The sequence below is a fragment of the Hydra viridissima genome, unplaced genomic scaffold (genome assembly GCF_058129835.1).
Source record: "Hydra viridissima isolate aposymbiotic clone 2 unplaced genomic scaffold, HvirCarnegie_v1 scaffold_2, whole genome shotgun sequence".
NCBI lineage: Eukaryota > Metazoa > Cnidaria > Hydrozoa > Anthoathecata > Hydridae > Hydra > Hydra viridissima.
In genome coordinates, this window is record NW_028324301.1 from 16,933,601 (window position 1) to 16,949,470 (window position 15,870).

Sequence of the window (15,870 nt, forward strand, 5' to 3'; positions counted from 1 at the left end):
GTTGTTGTCCTTTCCGATGGTCACTCTTCAAGATTTGACAGTGATGTATTGGCATTCCTAAGAAGCAAAAATATTAGACTTTTCATCACTCCACCTAATACAACTGACGTTACCCAGCTCCTTGATCAAATCAATCAGAAATTTACCTGGATCTTATTTTTATATTTTTTGTTCATTACATTTTTTTTAAGTTGGTTAATGTTATAAAAAAAAAAAAAAAAAGATAAAAAGTAATAACTTAAGTTTGTTACTGTTGCTTTTGATTTGGTACCTCAAAACGTTAGGTGCAGCACCTCAAAATGCTAGGTATTTAAAAAAGAGATTTTAAGAAAATTGGATTTATTCTGCGCACGCATCTTTTTAACACTCTTTTTGGAGTCTTAAGGCAACATTTCTGATAAGGTTCTGCAAACTTATTTTCAGAAGGGATTGAAATATTTAAAATTATTAAAAAAAAAAAGTTCATTGCTTATAGACTATTTTCAACGTCTTCGTAATTTAGATTATTTTATAAGGATTATATGTAATAATTTTTTTGTTTATGACTTAACATTATATTCTTTAATCAGATTATTCAACGCTCTTAGAATTCAATTAAAAAAATCGAGTTCTATGTTGGTTTAATTCAAACTGACATTCTGAGGTCCCACTGCATTCTGAGGTCCTTTCACCTGTAGATCATCAATTAAATTCAAATTTGATAAGTTCTAATGAAAATTATTCACAGTTAACAACATATCAGCGATATTATATGCAAAAAAACACACACACAAAAGATTATGTGAAATTTAGAACAAAGATGTTTGGATAGCTAGGTGTAGAAAAACAAACATAATAGACATGGTCTTTAAACAAACATTTTTTCTCCTTAAATTATTTCTTTAAAAAAATAGTGGCAAATCAATAATACTCGCTGCTTTCTCATTATCCACAATTTTTTTTGTTTGGGAGTAGGTATAAGCACTATCTGTAAAAGATAGAACGAGGAAGAAAGCCAACTCTTATGCAGAGTCCGGCTTAACATTTGTTCTGTTATTGAATTATGCTCAAAGCTGTCACAGAGGAGGCCCTTTTAGATAATACTGAAGCAAAAGGGAAAGAATTCCGAGTTACCATATATTTCGTCCCATTTTCACTCAAGCTTCCGTTTCAATTCTTTTAATTACTCTTTATTCCGTCCTATAGCTTGATGCTGTTACCGTAAGGTCCGTTCAAATGATTTACTGTAGTTATGTACATAACCTAAACTGGACTTTGGAAATAATGATTTTTTTGATTTTAATTTTGCATTGAATTTGCTTTAAATTTTTATATTAATTTTCATGGTTAGTTTAGTTAAAAGAGTTCATGTTTTATTTAAACAATCTGCTTTTTAACATGCATATAAGTAATCTACATTTTACCTAATTAGCTGGATAAGCATCAAATCACAATCAAGATACTAGTAGTTGCTATGCATCATGATTATCTTATTGCTATAGTGTTCTAGTTTGTTTGTAGTTGGTTTTGTACTTATCTAAATGATATAAATTTATGGAAATTGATAAAAATACACACATTCATACCTAAATTGAGTTTGTGTGCACTTTAATCTGTCTGGATTGGTTATTTAATATTGGAAAACTATGATGTCAAAGTTCTGGAAATTTTCATTACCATTTAAAAGACATGGAATCTTCAACAAGATATATAAAAGATCATCCTCTTCATCTTTATCAACTTACTGTAAGTGTATTTTTTTGGTTAATTTAATAAATTGTAATATGATCTTCATCAAATTCTCAATAGAAATCTTAAAAAAAAATTTTCCAGTTTACTTAAGTATACAAATATTTATGCACTAACCATAGTCATTCATTTCGTCATTTTCTTCTACAAGAATTGGTGGTTAACTCTCATCAATATATTAGGAACTATTGCGTGTTAGCAAAACAGTTGGCTGACACAGAGCATTCAACACTATTTATTCCATTCTGAGAGTTGTAAACATTTACTTTAATTGTTTATGACAGACTTTTAAATCCTCTAATTAATCTTTTAAATACCTCTACACCAAAATGCTCTTGATATATTAGGTCCCATTATATTGTTAGGAGAAAGGTAGTTTAAAGAAGGGTGTTTCTCTCAGTATACCAAACTCTTTCTCTGTTTTCACTTTATTACTGAGCATCTTTTCAGACTTGGTAAAATTTAAAGCAGATTACTCTGGCACTAGCAAGTAAAAAAATTGATATAGCATTTGATAAATTTAACAAATGCTATATCAATTCTTTTACTTGCCAGTGCCAGAATAATCTGCTTCAAATTAAAAAAGTATAAAACAAAGAATACATTTATGTATTCTTTGTTTTATACTTAAATACAACAGCGGAATATGTGTTCATCACAACAAATGGTTCAATCCTCAATCATGCTATATCTTTTACATAAGTTGTGGTTTAAGGGTAATTATTTGTTGTGATAATCTTTGGTTAATAGTTTGGTTAGTTGTTAATTGTTTTGTAAGTTATCAAAAGCTAATTCTAGTGTATAGTAAATTGATTTGCATCATTTTAGCATTAAACCTTTTCAGTAATAATTGTTTTGTTTCATTTTTTATATTTTTAGATAGTAGATATATCTTTTAATAAAAGAAATTGTTTTTAAAACCTGCTAACATTTACTCTTTTTTAAGAGTTTTTCCAGATTTTTAAGATACTTTCTTTTACAATAATCTCACACGATTCAATTGTTGTTTCTACTGTTGCTGGTTTATTCTTCCAGTCTTCTACATTTTTACACACTATCTTACAATATTGTCAGTTTTTGTAGACTTCTACTTCTTTGATAAGTAGGATTTTTTATGTAATAGAAGTTTACTTCCCTATTCTTTAAAATCCTTTGGTGTAGTTCATGCTTTGGTTTCTAGCAGATTACTTGTACTTGAATTGGATTGGCCTAAATACAATTGTTTACAGTTAGTTTATTTGCAACTGAAATCCAAGGGAGTAGCATCTTAATAATGATTTTAGGAAATGATATAAATGTTTACTTGTTTAATGATTGCATCTATTTCAGCCATTTTTTGGAAATTTGATCCAACACTTCTTGATCCAATCTATATTTAATATTGCACATTGTTGAATGTGTAATATTTTGTAAGCGATTAACATGACTGAAAAAATTCCTAATACGCCAGAGATCTAGCTCCCTCAGCCAAATGTGATGTTTTAAATATTTAAATTGGCAACATCCACAATGAGTTAGTTCCAAAGCTGTGGCCAATTTTTATAGTTTACTAAGTTTAATGATTGTAGTTTTATTTGTTACTTTGAAGTTTCTGTAACTTATTTTGTTCTCTTATTGCAATATAATTCGTTTTTTGTATTCCAATTTGCTTTTTTCACAGATTTTGTTTAACTTGCTCAATTCAGATGCAATTGATTATTTGTTCTTTGAATTTTACAGTTGTTTTATGTTATTTCTATGTTTCATTTGTTTTAACTTCTGGTTCTATCTGGCCGAATCATAGTTTAGGAAATATACCATATATCATTGTTAAATAACTTAAATTACATTATTAAACTTTATTAAGTTTAAATCGTAAGATTTTTTTTCAGCATACTTTTAAAGATAAATAGATTAATAATTAAATGAATCAAAATGTTAGATAAAAAAATAACAGCATAATTTCCGAGACCTTTTAAAGTTGTTTAAAAGCAATCCAATCAAAAGCAAGTTTTATGTTTTTTTATCCAGATTCAGATATAACTTCATAGTTTTAAAATCAAGTGAATGTTGATTAATAAAATGCTAGCAAAAAGATTAAAAACTAATATTAAAAAGATTTTAAGTTTTGTTTTCCTAATGAACTTCTAAAAAAAAAATTTCTTGGTTTTAAATTACAAAAAAATTAGTTAATTACTTACTTAAAGAGCAAAAGTTAGCAAGTTTTAAAGGGTTATCCAAATGTTGTTTAAACATTATTGAAAAATTGTCAATTAATATTTTCAGTGAAAGATGGTCTCAGTGAAGAGTTAATTAGTATGCAGGAGCTTGCCTTAAATTTTGCGTCCAAAGAACTTAATCCTTTTATGCAAAAGTGGGATAATGAGGTATAGTTGTTTAATTATCTGCCTTTTAAAGAAAATTTTTTATAATGTTTTTTCAATGAGCATGATAAAAAATTTTTAATTTATAGAAGGCGATTTTAGTTGAGGCAAATTTTAACCTATTCATGATACATGTCTAATTTTAATAAAATTATCTGGTGCATGTTCTCAAATTAAACTTTTTTTATTGTACTTTATTTTAAGTTAATTCTCTGTTATTTGTGCTCTTCTAAATAGATAGAGGGACTTTGGTCCCACTATTTATTTAAAAGAGCACAAATAGCATAGAGTCTTTGGATACTATCAGTATTATATATAATAAAATAAAATATTACATGCTTTTATCCAGAAGATCAATAGAACAGGCTTAAAGCTCGACTTATTGAAAGCACTAAGTCTAAAATTTTCTTCAGACTTTTTTTTTTAATAAAACCAATTTCAAACTGAATAGCTAAACTGATTTAAATGCTATAGTTACGGTAAATAAAAAGAATAAGTTAATTGAACTTTTTTTCTTTACAATTAAAAAGATTCTTTTCTTTTTAGGAAATCTTCCCTCGAAAAACACTCTCTTCTGCAGGCGAACTGGGTTTTGGAGGTACAAAATTATTTCTAAAACAGTTCTCAAACACAAGCAAATATGTGACATTTTGGTTTTATTTTGTTTTCTAAAAGAAATCTTCATAAGAACACCTATGGAGGTTTTCTTCATTGTTTTTGCACCAAAAAGCTGTAAAATTTTTTGATTTAAACCATCAAAAGTTACTTTGAGTTTGTATTTTTAAAAGGGATTCGTGTAAGTGATAAATATGGGGGAAGTAACTTGTCTTGTCTTGCTGCATCAGTTATTTATGAAGCTCTGTCCACTGGATGCACCAGTACTACAGCTTTTCTCTCTATTCACAAGTAAACTTTAAGTTTTTCATCATAATTTTTATTGTGATAATATTAGTAGATACATAGATAATATCAGTTTAAAACTGTAATATATCAACTGTTATTCATGGTTTTATTGTTATCTAATCATCTAATTGTTCTTATACAAAGAGTATGTACGCAGATATCTATCTGCTCATTTAAATTTTAGCATGGTAGCTGGTTTGATTGAGAATTATGGTAGTCCTTTTTTAAAAGATAAATTTTTACCATTTCTTGTTTCATGTGAGGTAATTGTATAATTTGTATAACAATTTTCTTAACGATTTTAGTTCTCAATTTGTTATCTTGAGTTCTCTTATGACAAATATAGCTTTAAATTACAGTGTTTGTCAAATTTTTTTTTTAGAAAATAGCATCATATTGTTTAACTGAACCAGGTAAGTTTAGTTTTATCTTTGAAGCCATGTGTATAAAATATATTTTTATATCAATATTTGTTGTGCATATATGTGGAGGTTTTTTTCATAAGAAGAAAAAATGTTGCTTGACACAAGTGGGAAAGTAAAATTAAAAACATGGTTTTTTCTGTCTTGTTTTTTTTTTTTTTGTTATAAAAATAATATGAAGCCAATGTGTGCCATTTCAATTTAAGCATAATATTTTAAATACAGTTCCAATACATTTTTCTGCTATCTTCTCAAAAATAGTAGATGTTGCTTTTTTGCTCAGAAAATGAAGTTTTACACAATTTTACACTCAAATCTCATTTGCGCATTGCACATACTAGTTTTTTTTATATTCATATTTTGTATAACAAATTTCCAAACATTTACCAACTTAACTAACTTTCTTCCTTCTCATACATTTTTTTTTGTTTTTACCTCATATATTTTCACTTTACATGTGTCTAAACTGCTTTGCTATCATTCTTTATCACTTTTTATAACTTTTCAAACTATATTCATTGCATTACCTTTTGTTTGACTTCATTTATGGTATTTTTTATGATATTTTTTCGGATATCTTTTCTTCATTCTTTATTTTTTTTAAATTAACTTTTTTTTTCCCTTTATAATATTATACAAGCATTGTTATTGTTATAAATGAATCACACTTTAGTTGATACTTTAGTATCAACTAAAGTTTTTTCTTCATGTGAAAAAACTCATATGCACTCATTTAATGTTTGCTTTAAAAATTTTCCATGGTATTTTAATTACTTATCATATTTAATAACCATATTTGAATGGTAATCTTAGTAATAAGCAAATCATATTCAAGATGGTAAGCAAATATTTAAAGCTATTTGCTTTATTTTGATTATGTTTAGATATATACATTTAAAATTTTTTAAAAAGTGTTTCCCATAACCTAGTAGTTTTAGTTCAGTTCTATTTTTAAGTAGTTCAAGAAATAAGACTGTTACGTTTTTGGTGAAATCAGTTTTTCACTACAAAAATGTTGTTTGCTCTTGATTTAATTTTTGTTTTATCTTCTTTAATTGTTATGTTTACAGAAGAATGCTTAAAATATGTAATTGTTTAAGGAAGGTAACTGTTGAAAATATTAACAAACATCCTGAATTAATAGATTCTTGGAGTTTTAATGTTTCTAAATTGTTTGGATTGTTTCAACAATAAAATGTCAATTTTTTTTGTAAATTTCTCTCTTATGGTTCCATAATTCAAAAAGAAAAAGAACAGGAACATGCTTTCTTTCAGAAATAAAGTTGCAAGTCTGCCTTAATGTGTTGTAGGACAATTTTATTTGACTACAGCATACAATAACTTGGTGGCCATTAAAAATTACTGAGATGAGTAACAAGGGTTCTTTCATAAAATAATTAAAATAGTTTTCTAAAAATAATGTTTTATGAAACTACAGGTAATACCAATGAAATAACACCATCAATATTTAGACTTAAATAAAATATTTCTTTTAAGGGTGATGATAATATTCAAAAGCAAAATCTCTTCAATATTTTTAGTTTTAGATTAGCTTAGCATGGCTCAAATAGCTTTATATAAACTATATAAACTTATTAACTATCAATAAAAAAGTTATTTTAGCTTCAAAACTATTATTTTCTTCTAAAGTATTAAAATTTCTTAGAAATGTTTCCTTTTTTTTTAGGCTCAGGTAGCGATGCTTCCTCTTTATCTACGAGTGCAAAACACGAGGGGAATTATTATATTTTGAATGGATCAAAAGTATGTACTTAGCTTAAGAATAAATCATAGATTTGTATTTGCTTCTGTTTTACAATAGGAAAATTTTTCACTTAAAAAAAAACAAAAAAAATCCAACCAGATTCTACTGCTACTTCTGATTTGAAGCTGCTGTCATTTTTTTAAAAATTTTTCTGTATTTTTTTTTTTAAATAAATTTTTTTTAAGAGATAAAGAGTTTTTTACATTTATTTTATCTCTAAAGTAGTTCGTTTCATTTAAATGTTTTTCTTATAAATTTTTCCAATTAAATTTCCATCAACATCAACAGCTTGAAATAGCAATATTTATTTAAAAATAAAAATAAAAAATTACTTTGCAATATGTAATTTTATATTTATATTTATTTATGCTCAAATGAAAGGTAAAGATTCCGTCAGAAAATTGTGAATATTTTATGAGATTTATGAAGAATGATAAAAAGACCAGCAATAAATAAATGCTATGAAAACACTCCATTACAAGATCAACTTTTGAAACTTAAACTTTTATTTGAAATTGTTTTGATATTGAAAGTTGATAAAAATGATGTTATGTATATAACCAGTGGAACATTATTTTGCTTAAAGTATCTAAGCAAGTAGCTTAATTATCTACATGCATTCTTTTTTTAATTGTAGTTTGTGTTTTTTTCTTTTCTAACTCACATATGCTCTCATATGTATTATGAATAATGTCATTAAATAATAGTTTTAAAGTTTCAACTATTTCAAACATTGCTTTACTGAACTTTTTGTTAAATTTGTTTGTTTTTTTTAACATTTGTAGATGTTCATCAGTGGAGCTGGAGAATCAGATGTTTATGCAGTTATGGCAAGAAGCGATGGTTCAGGTTGCATTAATTTTACTTTTTTGGAATGAAAATATTTAAAAGGCTTTTTTTTAAGTTGTATAAAAGTAATCAACATTATTTTGTAGGCCCAAAGGGAATAACATGCTTCCTTGTAGAAAATGGCACCCCTGGATTAGAGTTTGGGAAAAAAGAAAAAAAGGTTCATTTATTCTTTAAGCTTGGATGATTTCTTTTTTAATATACAAAATATTTTGTTACTACTTGATATAATGATAATCAAATATGAATCTTTATTGAATATTATTTTTGTTTTAAGACATTATGGACTGTGTTTTATTTTAAAAAATTTCTATTTAATCCCATTGGGTAGGTTGGTTGGAATAGTCAACCAACACGATCTGTAATTTTTGACAATTGTAAAATACCTGCTGAAAATATGATTGGGAAACGTGGACAGGTGAATTTTACTTTTTTAGTTTTTCTGAATTCAAAAAAAAAATTTTTTTAGGGTATTAGGTATAGAAAAAAAAGTTTTTTAGGCTGCAGAGCTAAAATACCAGGGTTATTTCTTTAAAAATATTTAATTTTGTATTTTGGAAAATTAATTTTTTATGACAGAAAGAATATTTATACTGAAAGATTCTAATTTTTTGAAAAATGTTTTAGGGTTTTAATATTGCAATGAATGCTTTAAATGGTGGCAGAATAAGTATCGGTGAGTTATTTTTGTCCTTAATTTTTTTTTTTTTTTGATTATGATCGATAGATCATTTTTGCAAATGCTTAAAAAACATCCTTGAAAATATATTTTAAAAAATTGATGCACAAGTTGTATTTCATTCTCTTCTCAAGCAAATCATCTTCTGTAAAAGTATTAAATTGATTTTCTATTAAGTGTTGTATGAAAATCTTGATCATTTTGGTAAATTTTTTAAAATTAGAAAGTTATGATACAAAGAAATGGATCAAAAACCATTATGTAAAGCAACTTAGTTGCAAACTTTATCAACACGTATAAATTGTTGTGAACTTCTGAGAAGCTTTAATAAAAGCTGTGTTTCTTCAAATACAGTTAGGTTTCAATTGTTGCATATGGAACTGCTAAGAAACTGATGCAGACACAAAACAGAGGTTCAATATATTAATAAGGAAAGAGAAAATTGCTTTTTCAATGGAAAAGTTGTAGCAAGTTTAATTTTTTGGTTATAAAAGTAACTTTTAAGTAAACTTCTTGTGAAAAAATTAAAATCCATTAAGCAACTGAAAATCAGAAAATCAGGTTTATTGTAGCAAGGTTGCAAAATGGTAGTAGGAATGTTTGAGGCTGCATTAATTTTAATGGAGTAGATTAGTTTGAAATGTAAGATTTGTAACTAAGAACATTTTTTTTTGCCATTTAATGACAAATCAAGTTAATAATCAAGAAATTAAACAAAAGTTTTGAATAGTTTTTATTTATTTCCTTAAATATCAATTTCTTTCCTTTAGAGTCATTACACCTCTTTTTTCAGAGTTGAGTTTGAGTTTTACCCAGAAATACTTTTTACAAGTCCAAGATTGATCTGTTGCAAGTTACTTGTTGCGTAAAATTAGAATGTATCCGTGATAATATTCTTGCACAGTTAACATGTTTGTGAACATAATTTATGTTTTTCCTTTCAAAGAAGGTTGCTGCAGTTTTTGTATAATGTGATAGATCAGGCTAGTATAGATATCAACCATCAAAGTGATAGGCTTTAAGGAAAGGAAAGAGCTCTTGATGTATTCATCTAGGTAGACATCTTGATTGATTGAAAAGCCACTTGAGGTAAGGCTTTAGATGCAACTTGCAGATTTTTTTTGGTGGTAGTTATTTGGGAAAGATTGGTTAAATAAAAATTTTATTTAAGGTTAATCTTGCTATGTGATAATGTGAAGAAAGATCCCTTCTAGTATTCATTATTTTCCTTGATGTTTTTAATAAAGCTAATGCTAAATGCTGTGCCAGCTAAATGAATGTGCTTTATTCATAGTGGAATTTTTTTTGTATTGACAGTTCTGCTTGTAGCATTTGCTAATATTTTGTTACTAACTTTCTGAGTGCAGTGAAATTTCCTAGCAACCTTCCTCAATGAAACTCAGTAAGTTGGGTCATCATTTGATTATTTTTCATTATGACCACTTCCTTGTACTCGTTTGTGTCCAGAATTGTTTTTACCATGCAGGACGATATCGTAAATAAACCTCTTTTAGAAACTTTTTCATCTTATTTGTCATTAAAGTGCTGTTTTTTTAAGTATTATATAAATAGGATGACAGCACTTTAATAGATTACTTATAATTGATTTGTTTAATTTTTCTTTTCTTTTTAGCTTCCTGTTCCTTAGGTGCAGCACAAAAATCATTAGATTTAAGTTTGGAATATGTTAAATCTAGAAAACAATTTGGTAAAGCATTAGCTGATTTTCAGGTAGCACTTTAATTGGCTTTTCAAGTTCTTGTATAAATGTGTTACCATATTGGTTTAAGTAACTATGTTGTTTTTGATTTTTTCATCATGTAACCATAACTTCAGTTTCTTCAGAGTAATAGCTAATTAATTTTATATTATGTATTTTTATATATTTTAGAACACTCAGTTTAAACTAGCAGAAATGTTAACTAATTTAATAGCATCAAGATTGCTTGTTAGACATGCTGCTACAGCAATTGATAATCAACAATCCAATGCCCCAGTTCTTGCAGCAATGGCTAAGCTTCAAGCAACAGACAAATGTTTTGATGTATTGACTTAAAATCTAAATCAACTACTTATATTTTTAAATTTTGAAACCATCATTATTTTGTTTTGTTTTTTTCCAGTATATTTTCATATTTTTGTTTATGTTTTTTGTTATTAGCTCTGCAACACAGCCCTTCAATTGCATGGGGGGTATGGTTATTTAAAAGACTATCAAGTGCAGCAATTTATGAGAGATACACGTGTGCATCAGATATTAGAAGGTGTTTTAAGCTAAAATACATCTCTTTGGTTTTTTTCACATTACTTTTTCCAAGAAAAACATTTTCATCATTTTAATAGATCTCAGAAAACTTAGTTTATCTTGTAATATACTAAAAACATAAGGTTAAAAATAAAACTTTTGAAATGTGAAACTGTATGTTAATATTTCTTAAAATTTACTATTCTAGGAACAAATGAAGTTATGAGGATCATTATTTCACGAGATCTCATTAATGGATGAATTGATTGCCTCTGGAGTTGTTTAAGCTTATTTCCTTTCTACAGATGCTGTGCAAATTTTCTGTGGTTTACTATTAAATTGAATGACTTAATACTATAGGAGTGTATTTGTATGGTTTTAAATTTCATACCTAAATTTAAAACCATGTAAATGACTTCTTATTTTACATCCAAAATAATGTTTTGGGGAATAGTGATATTTATAAAACTTTTTGCATGATTGATTTTTCTTCTAAATAATCTTTTTTTTTTTTTTTTTACTTTATTATACTAATATAAACATCTAATAATTTTTGTTAGAACAGGTTGGGTGATTTTCTTGATGTCATTTTGTATGTTTCTTTGATGCCATTTTGTACAAGTGAAAACTTTTTGACACCAACATAAACACAATTCAAGAAAATTTTTTCATTTAAATGAGCTGTACTTAAAGTACCTAATAAAAGGACAAACAATAAGAATATATATATATATATATATATATATATATATATATATATATATATATATATATATATATATATATATATATATATATATATATATATATATATATTCTCTTTGTTGTCCTTTTATGTATGTATGTGTGTATGTATGTATGTATGTATGTATGTATGTATGTATGTATGTATGTATGTATGTATGTATGTATGTATGTATGTATGTATGTATGTATGTATGTATGTATGTATGTATGTATGTATGTATGTATGTAATGTAATGTATGTAATGTATGTAATGTATGTAATGTATGTAATGTATGTATGTATGTAATGTATGTATGTATGTAATGTATTTAATGTATGTAATGTATGTAATGTATGTAATGTATGTAATGTATGTAATGTATGTAATGTATGTAATGTATGTAATGTATGTAATGTATGTAATGTATGTAATGAATGTAATGTATGTATGTATGTATGTATGTATGTATGTATGTATGTATGTATGTATGTATGTATGTATGTATGTATGTATGTATGTATGTATGTATGTATGTATGTATGTATGTATGTATGTATGTATGTATGTATGTATGTATGCAATGTATGTAATGTATGTAATGTATGTAATGTATGTAATGAATGTAATGTATCTAATGTATCTAATGTATGTAATGTATGTATGATGTTTTAGTCTGTAAAAAAGATGCTATATATTCTAGAATGATTATTATAATAAAATGTGAATGCATTTGATTTTTTCAAATAATGGTTGAATTGGATTGGGAGCTTATTAAAAGTGCAGATGTAACTGCCCTTGCTAATGATGAAGATGCTGCAGAGGAGTATTTTGGATTCTTGTCTAAGGTTTGTTATTTAATGATCAATATTACATTATGTATATATCTAATGATGGTCCCTGAAATTCAAGTATTAGTTTTTAAATGCAATCTGTAATTTAAATTTTATATTGTGTTTAGCTTTTAGCAATATTCATTTTTTGAATTTTAACTATTTTATGTAAAAGATAACAGAATTAATGATATTCAAATGAACTACCTTTTTTAAAACATTTAATCATAATTTTTTTTGATTTCTATAATGCTTTCATTTGTTGCAGGGGTTATTAGGAAAAGAGAGGAACCCTGAACTTCTCACTAAGTTGTTTGAAGTCACTAGGGTAGTCATGAATGTGAGTTGGTTTTCTTTTACATTCTAAAGAAGTTGTAATTTACAACTTTTAATATCTTTTTTTGTAAATTTGCCATTTTTAAGCAAAATTAAGGAAACTATTGATTTACTTGAAATACATGGCTTGATACTAAATAGATAATAAAATGATAAAATACAAAATGTAGATGAAAGCGGTGCAGTATGAAGTAGCTGTTGATGAAATTGAAAAAATTACACATGAAGTAGCATCTGATAAAGGTTAGCAAATATTTTTTAAGGTTACTAAAAAATCTGTTTTGTAAAGCAATGTTAATAGTTTTTTCTCTGAAAGTTTTTTTTTTTTTTCTCTGAAAGTTTTGTTCTTTGTAAAATAAAATTGAACTTTAACATGCAGTTCAAAACTGTTTTTTCCCTTAGAAAAAACTCTTTTGTCAAAAATACAACTGCTGCAATCTCAGTTAGAACAATACCAGGTTTTCTTTTTAACTTGATCATTCAAGATCTTTTTTTCAATTAGAAGTTGATAAGCATTATTTTATTATCAGTACATTTTATTCTTTTGATTTTAGTGTTTCAGTTTTTGGAATTGACTGCAAAAGTTAAAAAAAAAAGATTACAGTTTATGATTACAGTTGCAAAAATACTAAATTAAATTAAATTTTTTTTTAAGAAACATGCAGGCACTGGAGAGAATTATTTCCGTTCAGAAATATTTGCTTTGGAACAAAAAAACAAGGTTGTTTGAGTTTAAACTCATGTTGTAATTTTTATTTTACTTTTAATTTGAAAAAGCATTTTGCATTATTCTGTGATTTATATATTCAGCTTTTAGAGCAAGAGATCATTGAAGCAAACAATCGATTGAAAAGAGAGCAAAACACTTATGATCGAGTATGAAAACAGGTTTTTATTTAAAACCATTTTTTTAAATGATTATTTATGGTCTAATTTTTTTAAATGATTATTTAAGAAAACAGTGTTTTTATGTTTTACGATATTTTGTATTATATTACAGTCAGATTATAATGCTTTTCAAATGTGAATAAAATTCTGTTCTTTTTTTAACTGCTTTAGATAACTCAAGAAATGCAGCAGCTCGAAACAAAGTATATTGAAACCAAGAGAAAGGTTGATAAATAAGTCTGAAATGTTCATCATTATCTTCATATTAATTTGTCTTTCTGCTAATTAAAGCAAAATGAATCTGGAAAAAATTTTTTAATACACCACTAATTTATAAATGGTTTGAATAGTAAATTCACTATAGTTTTTAAGTAAATCTTCAGTGTTCTGACAGCTATTAGTTAGTTAAAAAAAAAAAAATAATATAATGAATAGTTTTACTATTAAAAAGATCAAAAGCTTAAAGCTTAAAAAAAAAAAGATAAAAAGATAAAACTTTTTCATTCCTAGAAAAAAGAATAGATAAGTAGTAGATGTTTTCTAAGTTTATGAGCACAGGAATGTAGTTGAAAATGTTTAATGTTGGACTGAATATTTGTTCAGATCATTTGGGTGTTAGATAGATATGAGTTTAAGTTATTGACAAGAGTTACTTTAATATCATTTTCATTTTCTGACTAAGATAACATTAAAACTACCAATAAGTTTTGTAAAAAAACTTTCTATTTTTTGACAATTGAGATCAGTTTAATTATCTGATAAATAAAATTTGATGACTTCAAAGTTTTTAAAATGTTTCTTTTTTTTTCATCGATTGTGTTATTTTTGTTTTCTTTCAGTTTGACCTGGCTCAATCTGATATTTTGGAATACCAGCGACAATTTCAATCTCAAGTAAGAACCTTAGATGAGATAAGATTTTTGAACTCAATTATAGTCTGTTATTAATTAGAACTCTGAGCTTTTAATGATAGTTTAATAGCAAAATATGTTGTTTATGAATTCTAGTTAAGGTTAAGCTTTTACTTTTCATGCAGCGTGAGAATATGACTACTCGTCGCACAGATGTTGATGAAATACGTGAACAAATTAGCAAGAAGAATAGGGAGATGTCACAATATTTAGATGATATTAAAGTTGGTTTATTTTTTGATTTTTTTTTCAAAATATGGATGATTACTGATGGAATTTTTCTGTTTTTTAAGTTTTTTTATCTAATTTTTGGATTTATAATAAGTAGATCACTTTTGTAAATTTTGCAGCAATTGCAAGATGAGAATGACAGATTAGTAAATGATATTGGGAATGTTAAAAAAGAATTAGAACAAGCCACTGAAGATATGAATAATATTACTGATGACTACAGCAAGCTTAAGGTACTTTTATGTTAATATGAACTAACAAATACATTTTTCTTTGGTTTTATGGTCTTACAAAAAAGTCATGGTTCCTTGTGTTGTTTGTCTCCATGTTGTTTGATTTAAAAGGATCCTAAAAATCTGGATTGGAATTTTTTTCTTCTGTAGGTTATACTGGAAGATACTGATGCAATTTTAGAAGAAATGCGTAAAGAAAGAGACATTTTGCGTTCACAGGTGGGGCTTTAATTATCTTTTGCTTCAAGATTATTTTGTTTTAGTATTACTAAAACTTCTATGCAGCTATGTTATACCTTTGTTGCAGCTAAAATGTTAGTACCTTTGTAATGTCAGCAGTTAATTACACAGCGCTCAGATCCCATTACTAGAAATGCTTCTGAGTAATTGAATCCGAGTGCTGTGTAATTGGATACTAACATTATTGATAACATAATCTTATTTTAATATTTAAAAATATTTCTTTAGGAAAAAGTTTATTCTATTATACAGTGACATTTCTAATTTTCTTTTTTTATGATTTTAATTATCTTTTTTTTAGTTTTTATAATTTTCTTTTATGTACAAATTCATTTTATTAAAAGCTGTGATATCTTATAGATTCAAGATATGACTGTTCAACTTCAAAAACAAACTGAAGGAGATGACAAAATTATGAATGAGCTCAATCAAAAGGTTCTCCAATGGAAGGTAATTTTTAAATGATTAAAGTTTGTTTAACATTCTCCTTTGTTCTTGGCAATAATGTAATTTAGGAAT

At 26.3% G+C, this 15,870-nt stretch overlaps 2 protein-coding genes across 4 annotated transcripts in view; both read left to right on the plus strand.

The window, feature by feature from the left end:
* The first annotated feature begins 1,193 nt into the window (after positions 1-1,193).
* Positions 1,194-11,617, plus strand: LOC145196739 (isobutyryl-CoA dehydrogenase, mitochondrial-like). The gene is made up of 15 exons (XM_090079959.1): positions 1,194-1,725; positions 3,994-4,094; positions 4,638-4,689; positions 4,880-4,997; positions 5,179-5,257; positions 5,377-5,407; positions 7,104-7,180; positions 7,967-8,030; positions 8,117-8,190; positions 8,362-8,448; positions 8,658-8,706; positions 10,343-10,440; positions 10,601-10,753; positions 10,871-10,973; positions 11,163-11,617. The coding sequence occupies exons 1-15, from the start codon at positions 1,626-1,628 to the stop codon at positions 11,213-11,215; spliced, it is 1,239 nt and encodes a 412-aa protein (XP_089936085.1). The 5' UTR covers positions 1,194-1,625; the 3' UTR covers positions 11,216-11,617.
* A 697-nt stretch (positions 11,618-12,314) lies between these two features.
* LOC145184410 (centrosomal protein of 290 kDa-like) overlaps positions 12,315-15,870 on the plus strand; it is a 31,080-nt gene continuing 27,524 nt past the window's right edge. Inside the window, exons 1-12 of one of the 3 annotated variants that reach the window (XM_090079962.1) lie at positions 12,315-12,527; positions 12,781-12,852; positions 13,019-13,091; positions 13,251-13,306; positions 13,504-13,569; positions 13,659-13,724; positions 13,908-13,961; positions 14,576-14,629; positions 14,773-14,871; positions 14,998-15,111; positions 15,262-15,330; positions 15,712-15,801. In XM_090079962.1, coding sequence (XP_089936088.1) covers positions 12,429-12,527; positions 12,781-12,852; positions 13,019-13,091; positions 13,251-13,306; positions 13,504-13,569; positions 13,659-13,724; positions 13,908-13,961; positions 14,576-14,629; positions 14,773-14,871; positions 14,998-15,111; positions 15,262-15,330; positions 15,712-15,801 — 912 coding nt within the window. In that variant the 5' untranslated portion in view covers positions 12,315-12,428. Of the gene's footprint in view, positions 12,528-12,780; positions 12,853-13,018; positions 13,092-13,250; positions 13,307-13,503; positions 13,570-13,658; positions 13,737-13,907; positions 13,962-14,575; positions 14,630-14,772; positions 14,872-14,997; positions 15,112-15,261; positions 15,331-15,711; positions 15,802-15,870 lie in introns of all 3 variants that reach the window. The other 2 variants (XM_090079960.1, XM_090079961.1) reach the window with 2 other exon arrangements.